Source organism: Zonotrichia leucophrys, chromosome 15, assembly GCF_028769735.1.
Source record: "Zonotrichia leucophrys gambelii isolate GWCS_2022_RI chromosome 15, RI_Zleu_2.0, whole genome shotgun sequence".
Taxonomy (NCBI): Eukaryota; Metazoa; Chordata; class Aves; order Passeriformes; family Passerellidae; genus Zonotrichia; species Zonotrichia leucophrys.
Genome location: NC_088185.1, coordinates 861578 through 886821, shown reverse-complemented (window position 1 = coordinate 886821; position 25244 = coordinate 861578). Strand labels below are relative to the sequence as shown.

At 45.4% G+C, this 25244-nt stretch overlaps 1 protein-coding gene across 3 annotated transcripts in view; it reads left to right on the top strand.

The window, feature by feature from the left end:
- The first annotated feature begins 2343 nt into the window (after positions 1–2343).
- GLT1D1 (glycosyltransferase 1 domain containing 1) overlaps positions 2344–25244 on the top strand; it is a 35299-nt gene continuing 12398 nt past the window's right edge. For 2 of the 3 annotated variants that reach the window (XR_010442118.1, XM_064726706.1), the window contains exons 1-8: positions 2931–3158; positions 10178–10326; positions 12263–12368; positions 14651–14702; positions 17271–17307; positions 18306–18362; positions 23248–23343; positions 24362–24411. Coding sequence is in view for 2 of the 3 variants with exons in the window: in XM_064726706.1 (XP_064582776.1) it covers positions 3091–3158; positions 10178–10326; positions 12263–12368; positions 14651–14702; positions 17271–17307; positions 18306–18362; positions 23248–23343; positions 24362–24411 (615 nt within the window). In the remaining variant the exon portion in view is untranslated. Of the gene's footprint in view, positions 2525–2930; positions 3159–10177; positions 10327–12262; positions 12369–14650; positions 14703–17270; positions 17308–18305; positions 18363–23247; positions 23344–24361; positions 24412–25244 lie in introns of those variants that run through there. The other variant, XM_064726707.1, reaches the window with a different exon arrangement.

Here is a 25244-nt window from a genome sequence, read left to right as displayed (position 1 = left end):
GTTAAAGGCTGTTTTTATAAGAGTTTTTATACGTGTCTTTATCTTTGTTTTTATACGTGTTTTAATTCGTGTTTGAGGCCAACTCAGCCCCCAGGATGTGCCTGGTGACTCAGGAGTGGGAGCAGCAGCTGGGTGTGAGGGCATGCAGGAATTATCCAGGTACACATGGAGAGTGAACACTGATTTCAGTAGGACAAAGCATGTGATTAAAATGGGTAAACATAAGATTACAACCCTGAGATGTGCTGCAGTTCGACCATCATACGTGTTGAGGTACAGGTTGTGAATGCGTTAAATTGTCTTCAGCAGCAGATCTTAAAAGTCTTATTTTTGGCCAGAACAAAGTGGGTAAGACACTGCTGGTTGTGTGTTTTCAATGAAAAAGTTAAGTTTATTGACATCATGTAGTTACATACCAAACATTTAGGCATGACTTACTTGGAGCAAGTGATGCTTGTAAAAGTAAATACAGTCATTCAGTAATGGGCCTTTGTAAATAACATATGCCATAAAAATGACTGATTACATATATTTGCTTTCTTAACTAGTTAAGAAATTTCATGACAAAGGACAATGAGGAAAAGGCAATCAGCTGTACAGGCATTTCTTTGTGAACTACTGTAATGTGACTGATTCTGTAACAAAATTACAATTCATCTTTTCCTAGCTTATTGTCATATTAACTGTGATTGCACTTTCTGAGGAGTTTGGCAGTATTTTCTGGGGACTCAAAGTAATAAAGCACACTTTGTATTATTGTGTCTTATTTTCATGTTTTAGACCCTTCATCATTTACCTTGGTGAGTGAGGTGAGATTTCTATATTGACCTGTCCCACAACTGGTACAAACACCTAGCAATGCTGAGCAGCAGTTGGAATGTACATTAAAATGTTACCTAACTCTTCAGGGATAGAGATGCAGGTACTCTCACTAAATTCACAAGTTACTGTTCTCTCTGGAAGTACAGCAGGAAGGAGGTTTTCATTTCCCTCCAAACAGTACTGAGCTACAGTGTGTTTAAAAGTTCATTCTGATACATCCAGGACCCTTTCTGTGCACACAGTGAGTGCAGCTGTGTCTATACAGGAATACATTCATGCATTTCTGTTTTCAAGATGCAATGCACATTTCCAGATTATTTTTTCAGTCAAAGCCTAAATAGCATAAAGCCAGAGTTATCATAAATAGTGATACCATGTTAAGATCTCTTTGAATGTTTCCTTTAATTCCTCTTTATTTCTCCGGTGACTGGTTGAGTTTCCTCATTTCTCACGGAGCAGGCTTTGTCTTGCTTTAATGTTTGCGTTTTTTCTTCTTTGTGTTGCGCACTAAATATGTTGGACAGCATTTGCTAACCCAAACCATGGCTTTCTGAGCTTTCACAGCCAGGGTACAGCTGCAGAATCTCCATTTTTGGTTCCAAGGCTGCTCTGGACACACCCTGCCAGAGCTGCCAGGTGTGACACACCTGGGTGGGCTGTGGGGACATGGTGGCACCAGGAGGGGCTGAAAGGCACCTGTGGAGCTTCACTCAGCCCGTGTGACACCTTCAGCTCTGTGACAGCTGAGAAGCCCAAGTGTGCCCACAGGGGCCACTTCCAGGCTGGAATCCTGGCCACGCTGACAAAAGCCCTCCACATCTCAGCAGGAGTGGGATTTCACGCCAGAAACACTTTCTGGAATGGTGACACAACTGTTCTACACCCAATGGTTTGGTTCTGCCTATCCTTAGATTAGCATTTACCCGGTTTTTAGCGTTTCTGCAGCATTTGCTGCTCTTCTAGGTTGCAGCCAAAATTTTTAGTTCCAGTGGAGTTTGAAGTGGTCTACAGAATGTTGTGCTGAATCTAAGGGATAACTCAGTGAGATGCAGTTAACACAGCTCTGCAGCATTCAGTTTCGTTAGCAAAACATGAGCCTGCCTACCAGAACGTTTACAGTTTGCCAGAACCCACTCCAGTGTGTGTTTTTATGACGTTTAAACACTCAATTTCAGAACACCTGTTAGCCTCAGAAATCCACACAAATTATTGGAAGTAACTGTTTCAAAAACTATTAATTCAATATTTCTCTGCATGTGGCTTATTTTATCTCTGTCTACCTGACAGTGAAATATTAATAACAAGGCACTGCAGGTTTTTGAAGACCACTTTTCCCTGTCTTCTCCAGCCTTTGGGGAAGCTGGCATCTGTGTGGCCCTGTGGTGAATTACATCAGGCAATCAGACCAGGTTATAATGAAAAAAGTGACTTTTCTGGCCAATCAGCCCCCTTCTCATCACCACCAATGTGCTGCACCTGGTCTCAATACTTTCACAAGAGTTGAAACAGGTTCAGGTGGGTATCTACAATCAGCCACCTGTTTCCTATTGATCTCCCAATGGACTCCCTGGGCTGGCCTCTCACCTTCCTGCTGCTGCCCCACTCAGCTGCACGGTGTTTCTGGCTCTAACTGGGGTGGACCCTTTTATCCTGAACACTGCCTTGCTGCTTTGGGATATCTTTTTCTTCATCTGGAGTTCAGGTTTGTTCTTTTTTCTTCCCTGTTTTGTTGTATCTTTGGGTTCTGCCTGTTGCAGTGGTTTCTTGCCTTTTCCCTGGTCTCGCACACCTTTGGTTCTGCTGCGTTTTGAGGCCTTCCTGATGCTGGGAGTGTTCTTTGACCATCTCATTCCTTACTCTTCAGACTAGCGTGTTCCTCTGGCTGTTCTGGTGCTTGGCATCTTACCCACCTTTAGGTTTTTTCCTATGGCTGTTCCTTCCCCAAGCACGGGGCGCCTCCTGGGTGGCAGCGGGAGCAGAGGCTGTGCTGCTGTCCTCAGGAGGCCTTTGAATTCCCGTTCCCCGGCCATGATCCGAGCGAGTCACCTCTGTGCCGGACTAGCGAGGGCCCGCAGCGCAGTCCAGAGGCGTGGGCAGGCACCCAGACCTCTGCCCGGGAGCACCTGCCAGGGCCGGCCCATCCCCGCCCGGGTGGGTCGGGCAGGGCTCGGGGCCGCGGCCGCTCCGGCCCCGCTCCGCAGCGCCGTTTCCGGGCCCGCGGGCAGGTGAGGCGGCGGCGGGCGGAGCGGAGGGAGCGGAGCGGCCGCGATGAGGCTGCTGCTGCTGGCGTGCCTGCGGGCACAGACCGGCAACGCCACCACGGCCGCCAGGATCCGGTGAGTGCCGCGATGGGGAGGATGCGCTGCGCTCCGCGCCCGCCATGCGCGGCCCGCGCCGGCGCACGGTGGCGGCTCCGGCGGCCCCGGGAGTGCGGGGGGCGGCGGCTCCGGCGGCCCGGGGTTTGCGGGGGATGGCGGCTCCAGCGGCCCCGGGAGTGCGGGGGATGGCGGCACAGCCCGGCGGCCCCGGGAGTGCGGTGGCTCTGCCGGCCGGGGTGTGCCGGGGGGCGGCAGAACCCGGCGGCCCCAGGAGGCGCGGGGGGCGGCGGCAGAGCCCAGCGGGGCCGGTATGTGCGGGGGGCGGTGGCCGAGCCCGCGGACACCGCGGGGCCGCCCCCGCTGAGGCGCTGCCCGGCGCGGTGCCCGCCCGGTGCGTGCCCAGAGCGGGCACGGCCGGCGGAGCCCGGGCCGCTCTCGCCCCGCAGCGTGGCCGGGTCCCGCACAGCCCCGGCTGCCCCCGGCTGTGGGGATGACACAGTCAGTGGGACGGGCGGCGGGGCAGAGCCGCACAGCCCCGGCTGGCACACACGGTGTGACGGGCGGCCCGGCAGTGCCACACAGCCCCGGCTGGCACACACGGTGTGACGGGCGGCGGGGCAGAGCCGCACAGCCCCGGCTGGCACACACGGTGTGACGGGCAGCCCGGCAGTGCCACACAGCCCCGGCTGGCACACACGGTGTGACGGGCGGCCCGGCAGAGCCGCACAGCCCCGGCTGGCACACACGGTGTGACGGGCGGCCCGGCAGTGCCACACAGCCCCGGCTGGCACACACGGTGTGACGGGCAGCCCGGCAGTGCCACACAGCCCCGGCTGCAGCCGTGCGGGAGCCGCTCCGGTGCCTGCCCTCGCTGCGGGCTGCGGCTCTCGTGGGGATGGATGGATGGATGTATGGATGGATGGCGGACACGGCGCTGCAGTGCTGGGAAATCGCACGGTTGAACAGAACCGCAGAAATATCCCACATGTCCCCGTCTGGCTTTTTCTGTGACGTGGAAAGGGATGTGTCTGAGAGCATTGCTGCTGGAGCTTCACTGTGCACGTCAGCTATAAAAAAATGAATCACTATAGAAAATAAACAATTTCCCAATGGTTTTGTCCTCTTGAGGCCCACAATAATGATTTGGGTTCATCTTATCTAAGAGTTTTCCATAGTTTAGCTGTTTCTCCCCGGATGAATCTCTTGGGATAGTCTGCTATTACAAGTTTTCCCTGACCTTGATCTGTGCATTGTCTCTCATGTGAGGTTATGCACAGCAGCATCCTCAGACATTAGGTTTTCACACTGCCTGTGTCATAGCAAGTGCAGCCTGAGACTTCTGCAGGGCTGCTCTGTTGGATGAGGTGCTGGTAGGGCATGTCTGCTGGTCCTGTCACCCAGGCACTGAGGATAGGAACTCCAGAGAAAGCTGAAGGTTCTGCTGTTTTAAAACCACAATTGTTACTAAAATATTGAGACAAGTGAATTCTTTATGTGCGTATATATACTTCTTTTTATGCCTGTACATTGCAGCAGAGTTCCTGTGGCATTCTGCATTTCCTTTCGTATCTTACCCTTTGCTCTCACTGGATAGTACAAGACTAGTTATTGGGCACATCACTGCTCAATTTTCCTCTATGAGGTTATGTACCTTTATAAATCAAATATTTACTTTCCTTCTTCGTCAATTCCACTTGGAGGGAAGTCAGACGTACTTTTAGGCTGGAGCTGTTCAGAGCTAATCTAGTGGAAAGCAGGTTCTGCATTGTTTCTAGTTAAAATAAGTCTGAATGAGCCAGAAAAGCAAGGGTTCACATATTATATAAAAGTCTTTTAATTACAGATATTGATAGTGAATATGTGAGCACATTGTCCTGAGGTACAGTGGCTTAGCAAGGTGCCTTTACCTGATTTTTTTTGAATTTTGAACTTTTGGTTAAATATAAATGAAACAATGGTGTTGTCTCCAGGTGGAACACTTGCCAGCATAGATTAATTTTATGGCTTAATATAACAGTGTATTCTCTGTTTATGATATTACAACTCTTCCAATAACTGCTTCATCTTTTCATAAATAAGATATTCATTTCCTGAGTTTAAAGTAAGTGGTGACAAAGGTACCAGAATTTAATTTGGCTAAAAATCAACTTGCTAAAACAAGTGGTATAATGAATGTGCTGTGGGCTTTTTTCCTATTGGTGTGCATAATCTTTAATCACCTTAAAAAATATGAGCAATGAATAAATACAGCACTAAGCAAAAGTCTTTGCTTAGGCTGCCATTGTTCAACCTTAGAAATGAGATCAAAGATGTGTCAAGGAAGAAAAGAAATTATTCTTCCCTGCCCCTTGAAATGTTTTGTTCATCTTTTATTACTTGGTAGTAAGGAGGAATAGAAATCTGGAATTAATAGGTTAATTAGAAAGATTTAGAGTAACTGTTTTGCCAATATGTAAATGTTTTGTGGAGAGGGAGAAATTGTTTTGGCTCTCATTAACTGGCCAGTTAAGACAGCCATTCTGTAAATCTCCAGGTAATCACCTGCAAGAGAATTAAACCACAAATCCAACGGTGCTTATCATTCCTCTGGACAATTGGTTTTGAGCTTAGACATTTATTGGAGTATTCAGTAATGCAGACATTTCTACTGTTTCATTTTACCCTGTGTGCCAGAGCTGGAATCCCACAGGGGAACACTCCAGGGCAGGGGATGCTCCTGTCCTCAGGGCAGCTCTGGGAGCTCCTGCACCTCCCTGATGGCTCTGCCGGGGCTGGGGCCATCCCTGCCCGGGCCATCCCGGCCGGGGCCATCCCTGCCGGGGCCGGGGCCATCCCTGCCGGGGCCGGGGCCATCCCTGCCGGGGCCGGGGCCATCCCTGCCCGGGGCCGGGGCCATCCCTGCCGGGGCTGGGGCCATCCCTGCCCGGGCTGGGGCCATCCCTGCCCGGGCTGGGACCTTCCTGCTCAGGCTGGGGCCTCCTTGCCCAGGCTGGGACATCCTTGTTGCGACATCCCTGCTGGCCCTGCTCAGGTTGGGATGTCTCTGCTGGGACTTTCCTGCTGGGACATCCCTGCTGGCCCTTTGTGGCCATCCCCAGAGCAGGAACCCAGAACAGGTGTTCTTTGCACCTCAGCAAGAGTCCATCTCTTACAGGGGCTGCCCTTGGTACCACCATGGCGCGCACTGCAGGAACTGTGTGGAACACGGTTCAGGCCTTGCAGAGTTCTCTGGTCCTTGCCAAGCTCAGTGACTGAGCTCAGAGCACACAGACAGGAGGAGCTGGTCCCCATCCTCGCTCACATTTTTAATTTCTGTGGTTCACAGTGAACTTTATTCAGGGTTCACTCGTGCCAATGCAATTTGTCTATGTTGCTTCAAGGAGAGGTTTGAGAGGGAAATGAAGGACGTGTTGTTTTAACAATTCTGAAAAAATAAGATCATTTACAAAGGAAACAGGAGATCAGGCAGGGTTTAAGTTCGTGTAATTTGATGAGCTTCAGTGGGAATTGTGAGTATTCAGGTCTGGCCAAGTTTCTGAGAGGCAGTGGAATGACTCTGCTCCCTCAACAAGCTCTGAATTGTGCCACATACATTTAACAGGAGTTGGTGCACAGCTGCTGTGCTGAGCAGACAGCTGAGGGAAAGAGATAATTAATATTTTTGGATGAAGCCTATTTTGTGCCATTCAAGAAGTGTCAGTGTATCCACCTACCAGGAACTTTTTGGAAATCAAACATTCTTTGTCTGCAAGTAATTCCATTAAATATCAGTTGAAATTTAGAAGGTAAATGTTTCTGAAAGGAAGACATCACACAAAACAGAGCAAGTTTCACAACCATAATACCTTAGAAATAAGCAGACTTTTAACTCCTGTGCCTTCTCATCAGCCAGGCTGTGTTTGGAACTCTAAAACTGTTTCCTGACATGCAAACCTGTGAACTGCAGATTCATGCTGGAGGAGGGAGGCTGCTAGCCAGGAGAAGTGAGAAGCAGTGATCAATTATGTAGGGAATAAAAATTTAAACATTGTAAAACATCGCTTGGTATTTCACAGATGTGTTAGAGAAAAATGGTTTTTGTATAGAAATCTCAAAGTGAAAATGTGTCAGGAAAGGCTTGTAGCTTTTAGCAGGATCTCTGCACACAGTGTGGATCCAGAGAACACACTCGAAAGTTTCACTTATAAGCTTTGTGATTTCCAACGAATTTTACAAATGTACCAAACAAAGAGAAATTAATTTCCTGAATGCTAAAATGAGGGGGACTGGGAAATACTTTGTCCAATACTCAGGTGTGTATAAATATCAGAGTAAGCAGTGGCCAGTGTAATGTACTTCTAAAAATGCTCTGTCACATTTACTGAATGGCTGGAGTTCTCCCTGATGCCTTCTGCTTAGAAAAACACCCCAAATCTGGGATCTGACAGCTCAACTCCACTTTAGAAATAATATTTCCCCAAGTCATGGCATTGGCTTCCATGGGAGTTTCAGCAAAGGGGAGAATGGGCAAGGCAATTTCTAGCTCCAAGCAACATTCAGGGTTTGTTGAGACTCTTGGGGATTTATCTCCTCTGTTAAGAACTATGATAGAGAGAAAATGTAGCCTTGAGATTTGGCATTTCCAGTGTTGCATTTGATCCCCAGACAGCAGGAGCTGGGTTGATTTTTGTTTCTCATTCACCAAGTATTTGTTTATGAAATGGCAAAATAATGTGAATTTGCCAGGAGGAGAAGAGATATGGATGATGTGTCTCCTGTGCCTGGGCCTCATTCAGGGACATCTGTGACTTCACACACAGATCAGTCTTCCAAAAACATCCCTGCAATAACTGCAGCACTCCCCAATCATGTTCCTTGGTAACAGCATATGTGTGAAAATCACTCTGCTTTTTTGGTTATAAAGATGAAAAGCCATTTAGAAAATATGAAAATAATGCTGTGAATTTCAGCACTTAAATACTACCCAATAACTCAGCTTCTACACTCGTGTATTTCCATGGATGCATCATTTGAAACTTGTGATTAATGAGATCAAACTCAGTAGAATGTTCAGGGGATCAGGGCCTGTTTAAATCTGGGAATTTGAATTATTCTGGGAATATTTGCTTATTTTTCCTTCTAAAGATGTATGCAAATTTTTTACGTGCTCCTGAGTAGAATAAAAATGGGTAAAGAAGTAATTTTGAAGTTGTAGAGGTAATGCACAATCTCTGAGCCTTGGAACACTTGGGGAATCCCTCTCTATTTACTGCAGAACAGCTGCCATTCCCCAGGGAGATGTGGAGCTGTGGAATGTGTGGAGAAGTAGTCATCCCTAGTATATTTAAAAAAACCACTTCTGATTGGAATTCCTGGCTGGGTTTCTCGATTCCTGATGTCCTGAGAGAGTTATTTTCAAATTAATTGTAATATGCAAACATATTGCTTGTACATGATAGTGATTTATGGTAATTGGAATGCTGATGGGAAAAAACCCTCTTAGACCATTTAATGAGCACCTGTGAAATGATGGAATGCTTGCAGCAGCATCCCAAGGAACGCCTGGGAGATTTTCCCTCCACAGCTGGGAGATTTGGGCATCGCTATTGGGATATAAATGGAGAACCTGTGCAAGGGCAGGGCAGGTACCTGGAACCAGCTCGTGGGGCAGCTGGTGTTGAGAGTGGCTCAGCAGTGTCAACAAGGAGCTTGAAATGTGGCTGTGTTTCATTATTTGTTAGCAGATATCATGATTTATTGGTCTGGTTTGGGACAGTGGAATGAAAGGAGTTTCTCTGGGGGCTGAGGAGGGAACCCAGCACCGTGTGTGGTGCCAGTGCAGCTCTGTCCGACACAGTCAGGGCTGGCACATTCCCTCCAAGGCCCCCAGACATGTTACAGCACTTTTAGCACCAATTTCTGCAGGAATTACTAACTTCTGCAGGACAGAAAATCACAGAAAATCACATTTCTGGGGAGGCTGTGCAGTAATCAGATGAAAGCTGAATGATCCAGGCAGCCAATGAGCTAGCAGGATCTCAATGCCAGAACAATTAATACATCATGAGAAATCAATCAGCGCCACGATACGGGATAAGCACAGCACGTTCCTGTGGTGTTTGTGTGATCCTGGCAGTGCAAACACCCCGTGTCAGCTGGGATTTGCTGCTCTGGGTGTTTGCTGGTGCTCCTGGAGCCCTGATGCCTGATTTGATGTTCCTGGAGCCCTGATACCTGGTTCTGTTTGGGGCAGGAGTGGGGCTGTCTGTAATCACCAGTGCCTGGCTCTGGCAGCCCTGGCACCAATGTTCTCACATGAGAACCACTGCAAGGAAAGGGGCATGGCAGAGCTCACTGCCAGGGGCTTGCTGGTTGTTTTTGCTTTTTGGAAATGAGATTTCAAAGCAGGTTGTGAAGGTATTTGTGTCATTACTTTTGTGTAGTAAGTTTTTTTGCTTATATTTCAATAATCCTTTGCCTGGTTTATAAATGGTGAGCTGAGACAAGAAGCAATTAAACCCACCATCAAACAGAAGGGGAACACAGTTCAGCTCTCTGGCTCTCTTGATGCATTCATTTTTGATGTTCTGTGGTTTTGGTAGCATTGACCAGCTGGACATGCTTGTGCTTTCTTCACTTGGTGTCCTTTCTGCAGAACAAGGGGCTGAGAATCTCTAAGAGCAAGGCCTGACACAAGAATTCTGACACCTCCCTTCAAAAGGAGGGATTATTTCAGAATAATAAGTTGAGTCAGGAAGGTCCTGACCATGCTTCATTTTTTCTGATTTTTGTGGTGATCATGCTTGGCCCAGGCAGCGTTACCTTGCTGGAAGGTGCCTGTGGCTTCCCAGTGGTGAAGATAACAAATATCTTCCAGGCAAAGAAAACCTGCCTTGTGAAGAAGCTCCTGGTTGATATCTGCTTGAACAAAAAAGACATAAAGTTGAAAGAGCAAAGTTGGAGGGAAAACGTTTTGATTAAGTTTGCCTCATTCGCTGGTGTGCTATAACATTAACAGTGACTTCTTTATTCTCTTTCTGTTTGTCCCAATAATGAAGGAATCATCTACAGGCTGCAGGTCACATCTGTGTTCTTAAAGATGCTTTCATGTATGGAAGTGCAGCTGAAATAGCAAACCTGACCTCCTCAGACAAGTTTGATGCAGCCCTGGCCATTCACCTCTATAAAGGAGGCAGACTGCTGCAAGGTAATCCTCCTCCTGCTTTGCAATAAAAATACCTCCCAAAAAGTCCTGCAGGGGAAGAGAATGAATCCTAGCTGCTACACATGGCTGTAAATGTACAAACCCACACAGAATATCCTCTCTCTGTTTATCCATTTCAGCAAACGTTCAGAAATGCTAAAAATCCCTCTCGATGGGAGATCTGATAGAGAGAGAACTAAATAAATGTACTTTTAAACCACATGGTGCTCTTGGTAATTAAGTGCTTTAACTACATCAGGATGAGAGCATTACATTAACATTAGATCCTTTCAGTAAATGTGTTCTTTCAGAGGACAATGGCTTGGCTAAGGAGAGCTGGGCTCAAATGGAAGGAAGCAGGGAGGATAATTTCATTTTTCTGCTCAAAAACGAGTCAGGGTTTTTCAACGTGAAATAACATTCCTGTCAGCCAGACTGCAGGAGACAGGATGTTATCAGACAAATAATAAAATTTTCTATTCTCTTTAGCCACGGAGAACAAAATTTTAGCCTGCCACTAATGATAGACTGGGAGCCCTGGCTCTGAGAATTACAGACAGTAATTTCACCTGCTGAAATTGCACTTTGTGCATCCTCAGCTGAGAGCACCCTGAGTTACAGGAATCTGTCCAAAGGCACAGAACTGCACCTTCCACTGATCTCTGGGCAGCTCTGGGCTTGGGTTGGATTTCAGCAGTGCCCTCACTGTTCTGGGGGTTTGCAGACAGCCTGAATTTCTGTGTCTGCTCTGCTGGGCTGCTTCTGCTCCACAGGGGCTCTGGTTTCAGCAGGGACCTGAAATACAAACACAAAAAGTACAAATATAATATATAAATGTAAAATAAACTATGCTCACATATGAATTAAGGCTTGTTGGAACATGGAGATGATTGGGTTTTTTGACAAGACCTTGAATTGTTTTGGAGGAAGCACATGGAAAGTCTGAGCACCATCTTTTTTGGGTTTTTTGGGGATTTTTGCTGAGGAACAGAAGATAAAGTTGAATTTTAATGTTCATTGGAGTACAGTTTTACTGGAGTTTAACTTGCATGGCAATGCCCAAATGCTGTTTCTGTTATCTTTTCAAAGTCCCAAGTGATCTAAAAGCCTGATACCTTACAAAAGCTCAGGAGTTTCAATAAATCAGTTGCACTGCTCTAAAAAGTATCTGCAGTGACTGAAAGAGAAATAAACCAAAAATCTCTGCAAGGCAGGGCAGTACTAGTAAGGTTGCTTAGATTATCACAGTCAAAGTGTAAAGGTTATCACAGACTTTGGGACAAAATAGAGATCCAGAGAACATTCCTGGCTCCTGGAACATTTAGAAATTTAGTGATTGCACTACCATTGCTGCCACACTATTGATCTGCTTGGCCTCATCCTGCAAATTCTGTTTACAGGATCAGCACACCCAATAGATGGCATCATAATTATTCACTTTTTAAATTTATGACAGAGGCAGTGCATATTTTAATGGTGTTACAGACAGTCTGTCTCTGGAAGATTAGAGGCAGTGGTGCTTTGATAGTGCACATCAATTCCCTCCACCTGCAAACATTGGAGTGTGATATCAACAAGTGCCAAGGAAATTCTCCAAGTAGCCAGAATGGTAATTAGTCTTTCGTTCTTTTTGCTTGCTCTCTCATTTAGTAATGAGGAAATTAGCAATGCTAATACATCCTGATCTTACAGCTCACTTAACTTTCAAATACAAATTGAAATCAATGGTACATTTTCTGTTTTTATCAACAGACTTTGTTTCCCATTTGGTTTGATGTCCTGTGAAAGTGCAGTTATTGTGTGTGGGGTTACAGTACTGAAAAAATAAACATTCAAGTTTCCTTTTCAGAGATTTTTGCTCAGATAGGTGATTCAGTGCTATCAATGCACTTTTTCACTCTGGTCATGACATATTGGCCCCCTTCTGATTGCTTTGCAGGGAGCAGAATTCCCTTTGGGATCATCTTTGGTGGGACAGATGTCAATGAAGACGTGAAATGCAAAGAGAAGCGCCAGGTGATGGGAGCAGTGCTGGAGAGAGCCAGGTAAGGGCAGGGTGGGAGGTTTCTGACAGGAAATTGCATTTTTGAGGCAGATCTTTAGGAAGTTTCCACACACACTTGGAAGCACTGGAAGGTGTGGAGGCCAGCAGAAAACCCTGGAGTGCTGAAATCCTGGTGACCTTTACCTGTGTTTGTGATTCAGTGGTGGAGGGGGAGCAGTTTGATCAGAAAATGCAGCCTGGTTGTTTGGGATTGCCCTGCTCCTCACACACACCTTGTGCACAGAATGCCTGCTTGAAAAGTGGATCCCTCTGGTACAAACAGATTTTTTTAAATTTTATTTTTTTTCTCCTTTTTGATCCTTTGAAATTTGATCCTTTCCCTGGGCCCATGAGCAAGGAAGCAGAGACTGAAAAAAGTCTTGAAGCAAATTCTCTCAGGTTTTAGGTGAAATGACAAGGGAGCATTTTGAGGTGTTTTAAAGTCTGGAAAGCTCTGGTGCTGTGCCGGTGTAGTCATCAAATGTAGAGCAAGAACTGATCCTAAACCAGAGGAAATTACTAAAAACTGAGAACACTTTTGAGCGTGTTTCATGGTTTCAACATCCCCAGCAGTTTTCTCCTGACTGATCCAAAGGTTTGTTGACCTGGGCAGTGTTTGCTCATGGCTGTGGTGGGGGAGGAAACCTTGTTTGGTGTCAGACCCAGAGCAGGATGGATTTTGGGCCAGGCAGGATCTGCTCAGCTCCTCTCTCCTGCTCTGTCCTTGCTGCTGCCTCTCCATTTCCCAGCTATTATTGGCTCACTCGGCACTGGCAGAGATGTGCTGCTCTGTCTGTAATCCCCCATAAAGTGCGGTAAGCAAACAGATTTTAAAGGCAGCACTTAATCACACTCATTGAAAAATCATTAGGGCACGTTCCTGTGCCTCAGCGTGGCTTGGAGCTGAGAGCAACTTAAGGTTCCACTCAGGAAAAAATTTATGTACTTGTTTACTTTTGTTATCAAATAATCAGAAGTTGTTCTTTAAACAGGTCTGAAGGAAAGGAAAAATATATCTAATGTGCCAGATGGATTTCAGCACTGTGCAAAATGAGAAATACATAAAAACAATCTCCGAGTGTGTCCATTTGATCCATCTCTGTTTAAAATATCATCTGTCACAAATACAGCTAATACAAAATCTGCTTTACTGAATGTTTTTTAATGCTATTGAGTTGGGAACCTGAAGTATACCTTAACAGCTTGAATTATCTATGATCTTTCAAAATGTATTATGACATCCCTGTGCAGTTTACAATATTTTCTCTACTAGAGGAAAAGCATCTCAGTTTTCCAGAAGTTATTCTGAATGTGCCTCTTCTCCAGTAGCATCACTGCTGTTATTCATTGCATGGTTATTAAAAGAAACATTGATTTTTTTTCTTTATTGATTGCAGGGTTCTAAGCAGAAAGCATCATGAATTGTAGATTACTTGTCCAGTACAATATCCCAGCACATTCCATAAAACAAACTATTGAACACTGTCTGGCCTTATGAGTGTTTCATTTTTAATCAAATCCCTCTAAATGGTGCTTGTACCCCTCTGGGGTATTTTTTTTCCTATTGAACAGTATTTTGTAGACTTAGAAGTGACATCTTTTTATGCTTGTTAATGTGATGTATTGAAAGGATAATTGCACGATCTGGGGAGGGAGCATGTGCAGCTTGACAAAGGCAGCGTTTGCATGGGCTTTAATAACCTCAAAGCTTGTGGTGTGAAATTCATTGCAGGGCCATACAGCAGATCCTACAGAACACATGTAGGGGAATAAGGTTTGTTTCACCAAGCAAAAGCAGGAGTTCTAGTTCAGCATTTATGGGAATCCTGCTGCTGCTGTGTGCATTACTTTGGGCAGACTGGCAGCTGTGCCCTTGTTTGGGGTTCTCTTTGAGGAATCCTCACTTCCCCTTCCCAGGAAAGCCTGAGGAGCTGCTGCTGCTTTAGCCAGGGTTTGCTGCTGGTTTAGCCAGGGTTTGGTGCTGGTTTAACCATGGTTTGTGCTGGTTTAGCCAGGGTTTGCTGCTGGTTTAACCAGGGTTTACTGCTGGTTTAACCACAATTTGCTGCTGGAACAAGTGGATAGCCTGAGGAACTGCTGCTGGTTTAACCAAATTTCCTGCTGGAACAAGTGCAAAGCCTGCTTTGTCTTTCAGCTGGGATCAGCTTTGTAAGCCTCTGATCTTAGTTCTTATCAAGGTTTTTTTTTTTTTTTTGAAGTACTTTTTTTAATGTTTAAACACTTTAAGCAGATGATCCCAACTATTTTTGTCCCCCTAACCAGGTTTGCGGTGGCTTTCACGGTGGAAATGAAGGAGCTGGCAGCAGCAGAGTGGGTATGTTGGTGTGCTGGCAGTGCTCACTGTATTAGCAGATATGCATGCTCTAAATGTGCCCTAAATATGCAGAGAATTGCAATAATCTGCATTGTTCCCAGCCCTGCTGTCCTTTCAGAGAGAGCATTTCATGCTGATGTGCAGTCAGAGGGGCCTGGCATTAAAAGCTCTTCAGGATTAGCAGAGAGTGTGGAGCAGCTCAGGAAGTGTTTCTCTGTAACATTTAAAACAAATCATTTGTTGTTACCCAGTCTCTCCTGATGCCAAATTGTTTCTTTTGGCATCATTTACTAAGCTTTAAAATTCCTCCAGACAGCATTAATTACAACAAAGAATTTGGAGGTATAATTTGAAAATACTTGTTTGGTCAGCTCTGGAAATAGAACGAACTTCTTAAGGTGAGCTGCAGAGGTAAATTAGATTTGATTTTTCTGTGTGCTGATCAGCAGACCGGTGAGGGGTGAGCAGGAGCCGTTGGGGATGGGAGCAGCAAGGCAGGAGCTCCCTCCTGCAGGAGGTGCTGGCTCACTCACCTCACCCTGCAAACACCAGCTGAGGCTGAACAATTAATGCAAGAAATTAAAACAAAGTGCTTGGCACCTCTTCAGTTCCAATTTGCATCATAGGATAGCCATTAATGCACTCTGGCCTCAAAAATAATCACTGAGAGTGCAGGATATACAATGCCTTATTCCAGCATGAATTGATTTTTAAAATCTGTTTTTATTGAAAGGATACATGAGCAGACATGGGATTTGGTATTTTATTTTACAAATGTGATTTGGTTTTAATAGTTACTACAATGAACTTCATGATGGGTAAAAGGGAAAGGGCACGGCTTCTGTCAGGGATATTAAGCAAGAAAAGGACAAAAGTAACAGAGTGTAAGGAGAGGAAACCAAACTGAGCTTTGAAATAGTTCCAGAATCAGCACCTCAAATGCTGTAAAAGATCTCGTGCCCATGGTCAGATTTTTATTTCAGGAGCATAAAACTGGTGCAGAAGAATTACCTAAGCCACTTTTATTAGCATTCATTTCATTTCCCATTCTCCTCAAGCCCATTTAGAATAAGAACATAGGAGAAAATTGATCTATAAAGAGTGAGTGCATCCCTGAGCCCTGTCCCAGTGCTCTCAGAACCTCCAGGGCTGTTTCTGCTCCCTGAGCTCTTTGGGGTCCTGCAGGGCAGGAACCAGGATGCTGAACTTGAAATTCTCTCTTAACTTGCTGTTTTCAGGCTGCTGCCCCCTGCTTTTCCCACCTCCTTTTTCCTGGTTTTCTCTGTTTTGCTTCCTTTTCCTGCAGAGTTCAGTTCTGGGGTTGGCAGTGCTGTCCCATTGCTTGCAGGGGTTTTTTATAATTTTATCATTTTTATCATGCTGGGAAATTCAAAGTGTTAGTCAGAGAAGGTCCACTGTTAGGTAATAAAATGATGTGACGATGTGTTAAACTATTTTTATTATTTTAAATCCTTTGAACACAAAAGCTCAAGGAAGATGAAGTCCATGGAATATCCCCAGGTAGCGCAGAGCTGTTTCTTTCTCCCCCACTTCATTCCCATGTGGATTTGCTGCTTTTTTGTGTAATTTTGGTGACATTGCTCACCCTGATTCTCAGAAACCACCTCCTCCCCATCTGTGAGCTGCTTGGAGATGACTTTTTTGGTGACCTCTTTTCTTCCAGTTTCTTTTCCCAGTTCATTTTTAGTAACTGCAGAGCCTGGGCAGGGGACTGAGGGGCAGCCACAAAGGAGCAACAGGGAAAACCAAAATCTCTGCAATTTAAAAAAAAAAAAATCACTTCTGTGGCTTCCTATTTCCTGAGCTGACTGGTTCAAGAATTGAAGTTTCTTTCTGAACTGATTTTCTTTTCACTAAAAAAAAAATTATTCCACAAATCCACAGTTGGAGTTATAGAAAGATATTGAAATAGGAAATTGCTTCTTTAATCACCTAAATTAAATAACAGCGCTTCAGGAGTGATTTTGGAAGTGTAATAATTACCTCTTTTACTACAGCTATTTTAAGGTAATTTATTTTGTAATTTTTATTTGTGAATGTTCTGCAATAACCACCAGGCACCAGTTTTCCAGTCTAGGCAAGTCTTTATATTTGACAGCAGTTTCTGAAACTGAGATGTTTATAAATTGTATTATAGATAAATATAAACTGGATTTTCAAAACCAGTCTTCCAAGACCAACAGCTTTTTGGGAACTAGTGCTGATTTTCAGCTAGACAGTTGAAATTTGTTTTATTCCAGAAAAATAGGGTAATGATCATAAGAGAGGATACAGAGACAAACTAAAAAATATATATTTGTACTAACTTGGTGATTGTGTTTATTGCAAAATTGCTTCATTGATACTGTAAATGGACATAGTAAATATAAATTACATTGTTGGCTTTTGGAGTTACTAAATGTATCTAATAGTTTTGATTTTCAATAGTCAGAAGAAAATCACACTGACATGTGTTTTGTTGCTCTTTAGTGTGGGGTTTTTTTGAGGATTGAGCAGATATTTTCATGTTGAACTCTGAAAGCTTTTTTCTTCTCCTTCTCTTTAAAGCCAGATGCTCGGAAGAAGATTTATGTCCAAAGCCAAGGTGAGAGCTTTGAGATCCTGGTGAAGGATTCCCTGTCTGTGGTTCCTGTGGCTGGGCTGGGCTGGGTTGGGCTGCTCTGCTCTGCTCCCTAATTTGTGCTTTTTGCCTCTGCCCTTAATTGCGGCAGAATTTCAGTCTCTGCCTCAGTTTCCCCTCTCTGGGTGCTCTATGGACACTTTCCCAGGAATCCCAAAGGGCAGCTGGCACTGGGGCAGCTCTGAGCTTCTCCAGAGGCTGCAGAAGGTTTGAGGGTGGGGATTCTTTCCTGGAGCCCCCAATTCCTTAAAATGCTCCAGGGTGAGTTCCCAGCCCAGTGAGGGCCAAGTCCACCACTGACAGTCCAGGGAGCACAGCTCAGTGTTTACGTGTGATTGCTTCATTTCCTCATTTATTTAATTAATAATAACTCTCTGTGCATTCCAAAACTCATTCCACTTTGTGTATTTCGCTGTCAAAGAAAGTAACATCCTTTTCCAGGCTGTGCTGTTGAAATAGCTCATTGTGAAGTCTGCTTAGCCTGTGTTTAGTTTATATTTATGTCCCTTGGGAGATAATAGTTAAATAAGCGATTAAATAAATTAATAAATGAGTTTCATCATTAAAATAATTAATCTTTAACATAAGGAAAAACACATTCATTAATATTCAGGACGGATTAATATTAAAGTTGTGTATAAATGTGCTTTATTTCCTTTTGTGTTGAGGGCTCTGTGTCGCAGGTGCCCTGGATGTGTTCTGGAATGATGTCCCCCCTCAGGTGATGCTGTCCCAGGTGCAGTTTTGCAAGGCAGATTGAGCAGGGCTGTGCTGGAAGGTCCCAGCACTGGGGATTGTACAGCATTTCCCACTGGGGAAGGGCTGCACAGCCTGGCATTGCTGGCGAGGGGAGCTCAGGGTGCCTGCAGAAATAATTGCTTTACTGGACTTCCCAAAGCCTCCAGGAGCCACAGCTCAGCCATGCAGGGGACATTTAACATGGGATCTCCTTTTTTACACAGGAATCAAGGCTACACCCAGTGAAACATTTGATTGGTACCAATTTCTACAAAATGCAGGTAAAACTCATTTTTCCCCTTTGTTTACTGTGTTTATTCCTAATAGGTTTATTCCTAATTCCTTGACAGCTTCCTAATAGGTGTCAAAGATGAAAGAAACTTAGAATCAGAGCTAATAATAATAACTAATTACGTAACAAAATGCCTTAATTCTGTGGGAAATGGCAGAACATCCATCAGATGGGTCTGGGCCATCCAGCAGCCAGCGTGGCTCTGGATCTGTGCTCTGGGCAGGGCTGGGCTGCACCAGGAGAGCTCCAGGCTGGGGCAGGGCCCTGGAGGTCCATGGGGAGCACAGCACAAATCCCTGAGCTTTGTTCTGTCCCAGCCTGGGCTGCCTGCAGAGAAAAATAAATGTTTGTTTGTTTGGGCTGGAGCTGCCTCTGCTCTGCTCTCACCTGAGCAGGTGAGGCAGGGCCCTAATTCTGAGTCACCTCATCATGGCAATCTTTGATCACTCCATCTTTCCCCAAAAGGGTGATTTATAGGCATTTCAGCCTGTAAAACGTTTCAGTTTTACACCCATCAGCCTGATCTCTGCTGTTGCCCGTGCTGCAGGTGAATCCTCCCCTGTGGCTTTATCCCATCAGGAGATGGGAGCCGTCACCCAGAGCCAGGGGCAGTCTGGAGCTGAGCATTGTGAGGTTATTTTGTTCTCAGTAAATCACAGTGCCCCCAAGATTAATGATTGTCTGGAGTGAAATGATTTGTCACTTGCTAGCACAGCCTCAGTGTTGATTTGATCTCTTGTCCAACCATTTTGTGATTAAATGAGCAGTCAACAGATTGAGGAGGGGGAAGCTCCCCCTAAAGTGAATTTCTAATGTATTAGAGACAGTTTTTTTGCCTAATGTGTGCTAATGCAAAAGTGCAAAATAATTCATAATGTACATGAAAAGCAAACTAAAATGTGACTCTAACATCTGTGCCTTATTAAATAATAACTTGGAAAGTGGCATCAGATTATTCAGTATTGTTTTTATGACTGTTTCATCTGATTTATCTCCTCTGCCTGGTGCCTGTGTCCATCTCTGGTGGCAGCCCACAATTTCCACTTCTTTTAACACTGCACATGGGCTCAGGCTTTCTGGCTGTACCTTTGGCTTTCCAGGGACTAATTAGGAGCTCCCAGTGAACTGCTTCTTTCTGGGCATTTGCAGTTCCAAAGTGTTTAAAATTCCACTAAACCTGGAGCAGTCAGAAGCAAACCCTCAACAGCAGGAGGCAGTTTTGCTCAGGAGGATGTGGTTTTGGCAGTGTGGGCTTGCACAATGTGAAAAGACCCTGAGCTTTAATGCAGATGAAGCTGCCCAGTCTCCTTCAGCTCATGGCATTTGTGAGGTTTTTTTTTTAAAATATTTTTTCATGAAGTTCTATTCCATGTCTGAAGGCACTGGATGATTTTTGGGAGAAACATTTCTGCAGGTAACCCCTGCCTGTGTCTTTAGCAGAGCCCCTGAGCATTTGTCACGTTCAGGATTCCCAGGACAGAATTCCCAGCACAGCTCACAGCCTGCAGTGCAGGATTTATTCCATCTGAGGCATCTCTGTGAAACACCCTGGGTGTGCAGGGTGCCAGGTTGTTCTCTTCAATGAAACAGGTTATTCAAAATGCTTCCAGACCTCCCTCCACAGAACAGGCTTCCTGTGAATATTATTGGACTGGTGTTGTCAGTCAGAGGAAACATTTGCTCACTTTAAATATGACACCAATACCCAAACAGCCTCTTTAAATCAATGTAATGGCTTCACAAGGAGTTTAGTGGTGGCTTTAAGTGAGTGGCAGAAGGCACCAAATGCACTTTGTGGTGGGAGAAGTCCAGCCCCCAGATTTGACCAAACTCTGAGGAATGCCAGCTTTGTGTGCACTCCATTTGATAGTTTGGATGCCAGTGTAAATAGCAATTGCCTGACACAAATGGAAGCAGGGCTGTGAAGGGGTTTTGCTGTTGTTATTAGTGCAACTCAGTACAAAAACCATGGAATTGGTATTTTTTCATAGTCTCAGACCCGGGAGCTGCAGAGGTGATGGTGTGGGGTTATGGCTGTCTCCTGGCTGCAGAACCTCCAGGGGCTGGCTAGTCAGCATTCACTGGCTAAACCCACAAAAAAGGCTTTTAGAGTAAATTTGCATTGTGGGTAACAGTCAGCTTCACAGTTTGTTTGTGTGGCTGAGAGACTGTGAGCAGCAGCAGCCAAAGCAGTGAGATTGCAGCTTCTCTTTGGGAGCTCACACAGCACCTGCAGCCCTTTGGGAGCCCAGCCTGTTGCAGGAGGTTTTGCTGCCTGTGCCAGCCTGGAGACCAGGGCAGGATGCTCAGGCTGCTTTCCCTGAGCTTGCATTGCAGGGATCTCTATGCAGCACGGTCTGTTTGGGTTTAGCAGTTTCAGAAGCCCTATCTATAGACTTGGGAGAGTCAGGGGAAGTTCAGCCTCGTGCTGGAGACAGACTGACAGAAAATAACAAGGCAGTTATTTAGGAAATAAATAACTATTTAGGAAAAGGATAAACCTGAGACTGATCTGCAGCAGCTCCAGGCTGGGGCAGAGCAGCTCTGATCACAGGCCTGAAGTCATCACTGCAGGATGAAAAGCTGCCTTTGATTCTCGATGGGGCTGAGATACAGACCCCAGTAAACATCATGTGATGAGAGGATGCAGATAACCAACAAAGCCTGCACTAACGCACTGAGAAATCTTTGTTTAGCCAACAAACAGGGCTTAAAGCTGCTCCCATGGTGCTGTGGAACCTCAGGGTCATCACATGCCTATTGCAGCAGCAAATAAAACACGCAATATGTTTTATTTATATGCTTTTGTAGTTTGAGTTTTCAACTCTCCTGTAATTTCTGCTTGGTGGCAGGGCTGTTCTCTGAGCTTGAGAAGTTTACATAAGCTGTCATGGCACAAGCAGGGTTTTACAGAGGCATTAGATTTTCCTGGAGCTGTGCTGGAAAGAGAGACCCACATAAGAAAAACTGAACAGTAAAAGTTTGTGCACTTATCCAGCTGAGTGTAGTAAAACCTGTATGATAGCAGCAATAAACTGAGTTCCCAAAGTGATCTGAAAGTGCAGAGCTTTTTGTTGTCTGATCTGTTAGAAATAATGAGAAACAGGGGAGAGAAGAATTGATTGAGAATTTTGCACTCTAATTTTTCCTGCATTAGTAGGCTGTCCCTGGAAGTTTCCAGGTTCATTTAACTCTGTCTTCTCCAGGATGTCAGCAGCCCCAGCATTGCTGGCTGGGAATGACAGTGTGAGCACTTGGGGTGAAGTCACTGCCCCGCACCTTGGAGGAGCAAACTGCTGTGTGGGGTGACATGGCACAGGAATGAACACCTGGGCTCTGAAAAATCAGTTTGGGATTGCTGAAAGGAGGGCTCCTGGTGGTGCCATAAACTGATGGATTTCCTCTTTGAGGACAGCAGTCAGTGCTGGCAGGTGCTCAGGAGGTGGATAAATGAAATCTTTTCAAAAGACCTGCTGTGGTTCAAAGTGACCAGGAAAGAAAATCAGGTTATTCTCCCTCACCATCTCATCATGGCTTAGGTTTTGTTTCTGAACAGAACCAGAAATGGACCAATAACCTAAATAACGTGGGCTTGGTGTTGTTCTCTGAAGGTCTGTGAAGAACAACAGTGAACTTGAAACCAGGCCTTGGAAAATTAATTTTTAAATCTTCTTCTTTACCTCTTAGCAACCTAATGCTTGGTATTACTCATTCACTTCCAGGCCTGCAGCTTTCAGTAAGATTAAAGATTTGCAGTAATACATTTATTTTTATTGTGCACCTATGACTGCTGCATTTTTTTTTCCTGATAGTACCTGGAGGGATGGAGTTAAATGAATCTACACTTCCAAAATCTCTTTAGATAACAGTTGTACTTATTCCTGCCTTTCTTAGAAAAACCATGTCCCTGCTGAAGCTGCAGAAATTATTCAGTGTTGACAATTCAGGCTTTTGTGTTGGCTGCCTGTGCTCGTGTTTTGCTGTGCAGGTTTTGATAATGGCCCAATGTAGAGTGTCAGTGTCAGAGCCCTGTTCTGTGCAGGGACAGCGGCAGGGCAGGGGGAGATGGGCTCAGGAGGAGATGGAGATGGAGATGATGGGCTCAGGAGGAGATGGAGATGGAGATGATGGGCTCAGGAGATGGAGATGGAGATGATGGGCTCAGGAGAAGATGGAGGAGATGGCCTCAGGAGGTGATGGAGGTGATGGGCTCAGGAGGAGATGGAGATGATGGGCTCAGGAGGAGATGGAGATGGAGATGATGGGCTCAGGAGGAGATGGAGATGGAGATGATGGGCTCAGGAGATGGAGATGGAGATGGAGATGATGGGCTCAGGAGATGGAGATGGAGATGATGGGCTCAGGAGGAGGAGATGGAGATGATGGGCTCAGGAGGAGGAGATGGAGATGATGGGCTCAGGAGATGGAGATGGAGATGATGGGCTCAGGAGATGGAGATGGAGATGATGGGCTCAGGAGGAGATGATGGGCTCAGGAGATGGGCTCAGTTGTGCTGGGCAGGATTAGATTGGGGATCAGGAATACCACCTTCAGCCTAAGGGGTAAAACCATTGAGAACCACCTGGAGCTGTCCAGCTCAGGGCCCAGAGCTGGTTCTGGACTCCAAGAACAGCACCAGAGCTTTCTCCAAGTCCTGCACATTGCCTGTCTCTGCAAATGAACCCCTGTGCTCTATAAAGTGATGTACATCCTCAGTCCGGGATTGGTGCAGAGCAGGAAACAGGAGGAATAATGGTAATTGTTCATGATCCACTCTTTGCTGCCTTTACCACTGTCTGTGCTCACTGATGGAGCAGCTGGGAGGGTTCAGCTCCTTCCCTGCCCCACTGGCTGATTTTTACAAGCATTTCCAGGCATCCCTGCAGACTCAGGCCCTGTGCATCTGTTCCTCCTGGTGTGTGGGCTGCGCAGAGTGAAGGACCCTCTGTACCTGGTGGAAGCTTTCTCAGGTGAGTTCTGGCCATTTGAACATTCCTGTTTGTCACTCACTGCATTCTTCTCATGTTGGTAAGTTTGGCATGGGCTGTTTTGTTCATTGCAGGAAACATCATCATATATTTACATTTGAAAAAAGAAATTCTTATGTAACCATTGATCTGTTCCACACATTATTTCTGTGCCATGTCTTTTCCATCCTGCTGGGAATAACAGAGCATTCAAATCAAAGCAATATTTGATGATTTTGCTTGCTGAGAAAACTGTTTTGCTGTTACATGCAATATTGATGGAAGACAAAAGAAAAGATCGTCTACTTCAAAATCACTTTTTTATCTTGCTGTCCCGTGGCTGTTACATTGATTTGCATGTGTGCTAATTAATGCCATTGAAGCTGCAAACAAGTTTTACCACCCATTGTTCTGGCTCAGTGCTCAGACTAGGCTGAAGTTTCCTGGGAGCACAAAAGGGAATATTTGTCAGGCTCTGTTTGTGTCTGTGAGAGGTTCAGGTATTCTGAGCTGCAAATTCAGCTCAGACTTCTACAGCCCTTGGAGCCTTGTGGTGCTGAGGAGCAAATGCAGCTTGCAGAGAGCTGCACTGGTCTGTTCTGGGGTCAAAAAGCAGCAGATGTCTCTTGTGCATATCACTGAGTAATGATTGTAATGGCTGCAGTTGCTTCCACACGTTCCTTGACACAGGAAAATATTCAAGTGATTGTGGCCAGAACCACTGCATTATACAGAGCATTGTTCTCCTGAGTGATTCAAAATTAATATCTGAGCTTAGTTAAATAACCCCTGAGTCAGAAGAGATTGCATGAAGCAGAAAGGCTAAATACTAACTTTCAGATATGCTAATATTTGAATTCTGAGGAGTAATGTGAGGGCTGAGTGTGAATCTTGTGCACATTCAGTCTTTTAAGTAGCAATACAATATTTGTCTAATTCTTCTTTAACCATGGAGCTATTTATACTGATTAAAAAAGTAATAATTTTTATTAATAAAACAGTTGTTCCTCTTCTGTTTCAGAGTGGCACAGAAAGGATCCCAGTGTCCATCTGGGCATAATTGGACCTGCAGTAAGTTGCTGCTGTAATTTTCATTTCTAAATATTTCCATTTACCTCATCTGAGGTGCCTCAGCTCTCCTCCAAACTGATCCTGGCTCTGAGGATTTCTGTTAGAGAAAAAAATCTCCAAGCCCAGACCTTGGAAAGGCTGTTCCCACCAGCTCTGAGCTTGGCAGCAGCTCCAGTGGCCAGAATTCCACAATTCAGGACTGCCCATAAAGGGGCCAGAATTACAGTCTAGGACTGCCAATAAAGGGGCCAGAATTCCACAATTCAGGACTGCCCATGAAGGGGCTCCTGCACTGCTCCCAGGCTTTTCCAGAGCAGGCACTGAGGCAGCCCAGCCTGTTCCTCACTGCTTCACTCCATCCCAGTTCTGAACAGAAAAACCAGCAGAATACTTGGATTCCACTCTTGGCCACTGCTGCTACACCTGTGGGCTTTTAGACACTCACAAACTGATAAAATGTGTGCTTTTGTAAATCAAATACTAGCAATGCCCATTCCAGTAGGAATAACTTAGAAATGAGCCTATCAAGTGTTTTGAAAGGCAGCAGCTGCCATCCAGGAGATGTTTTCCCAGAGGCACTGCTAATGAGGATTTTAGTGCTGTGAAGTTGTTTCAGTGCTGTTATCTCTGTTCTCACTTCTGCTCACGTGCAGCACTGTCCTTGTTCCATTCCAGCTGGGCTTTGCTGCCACTGCTGGGCTCAGACACAATTAACACAATTAAAGTGAGGCTCAGCCTCTGTCTGGCACCAGCAGCAAGGAAGGGCTGGAGCTCACAAACCCAGCCCAGCTCCTTGGCCATTCACAACCTCAGAGCACCAAAGCCTGGATAAA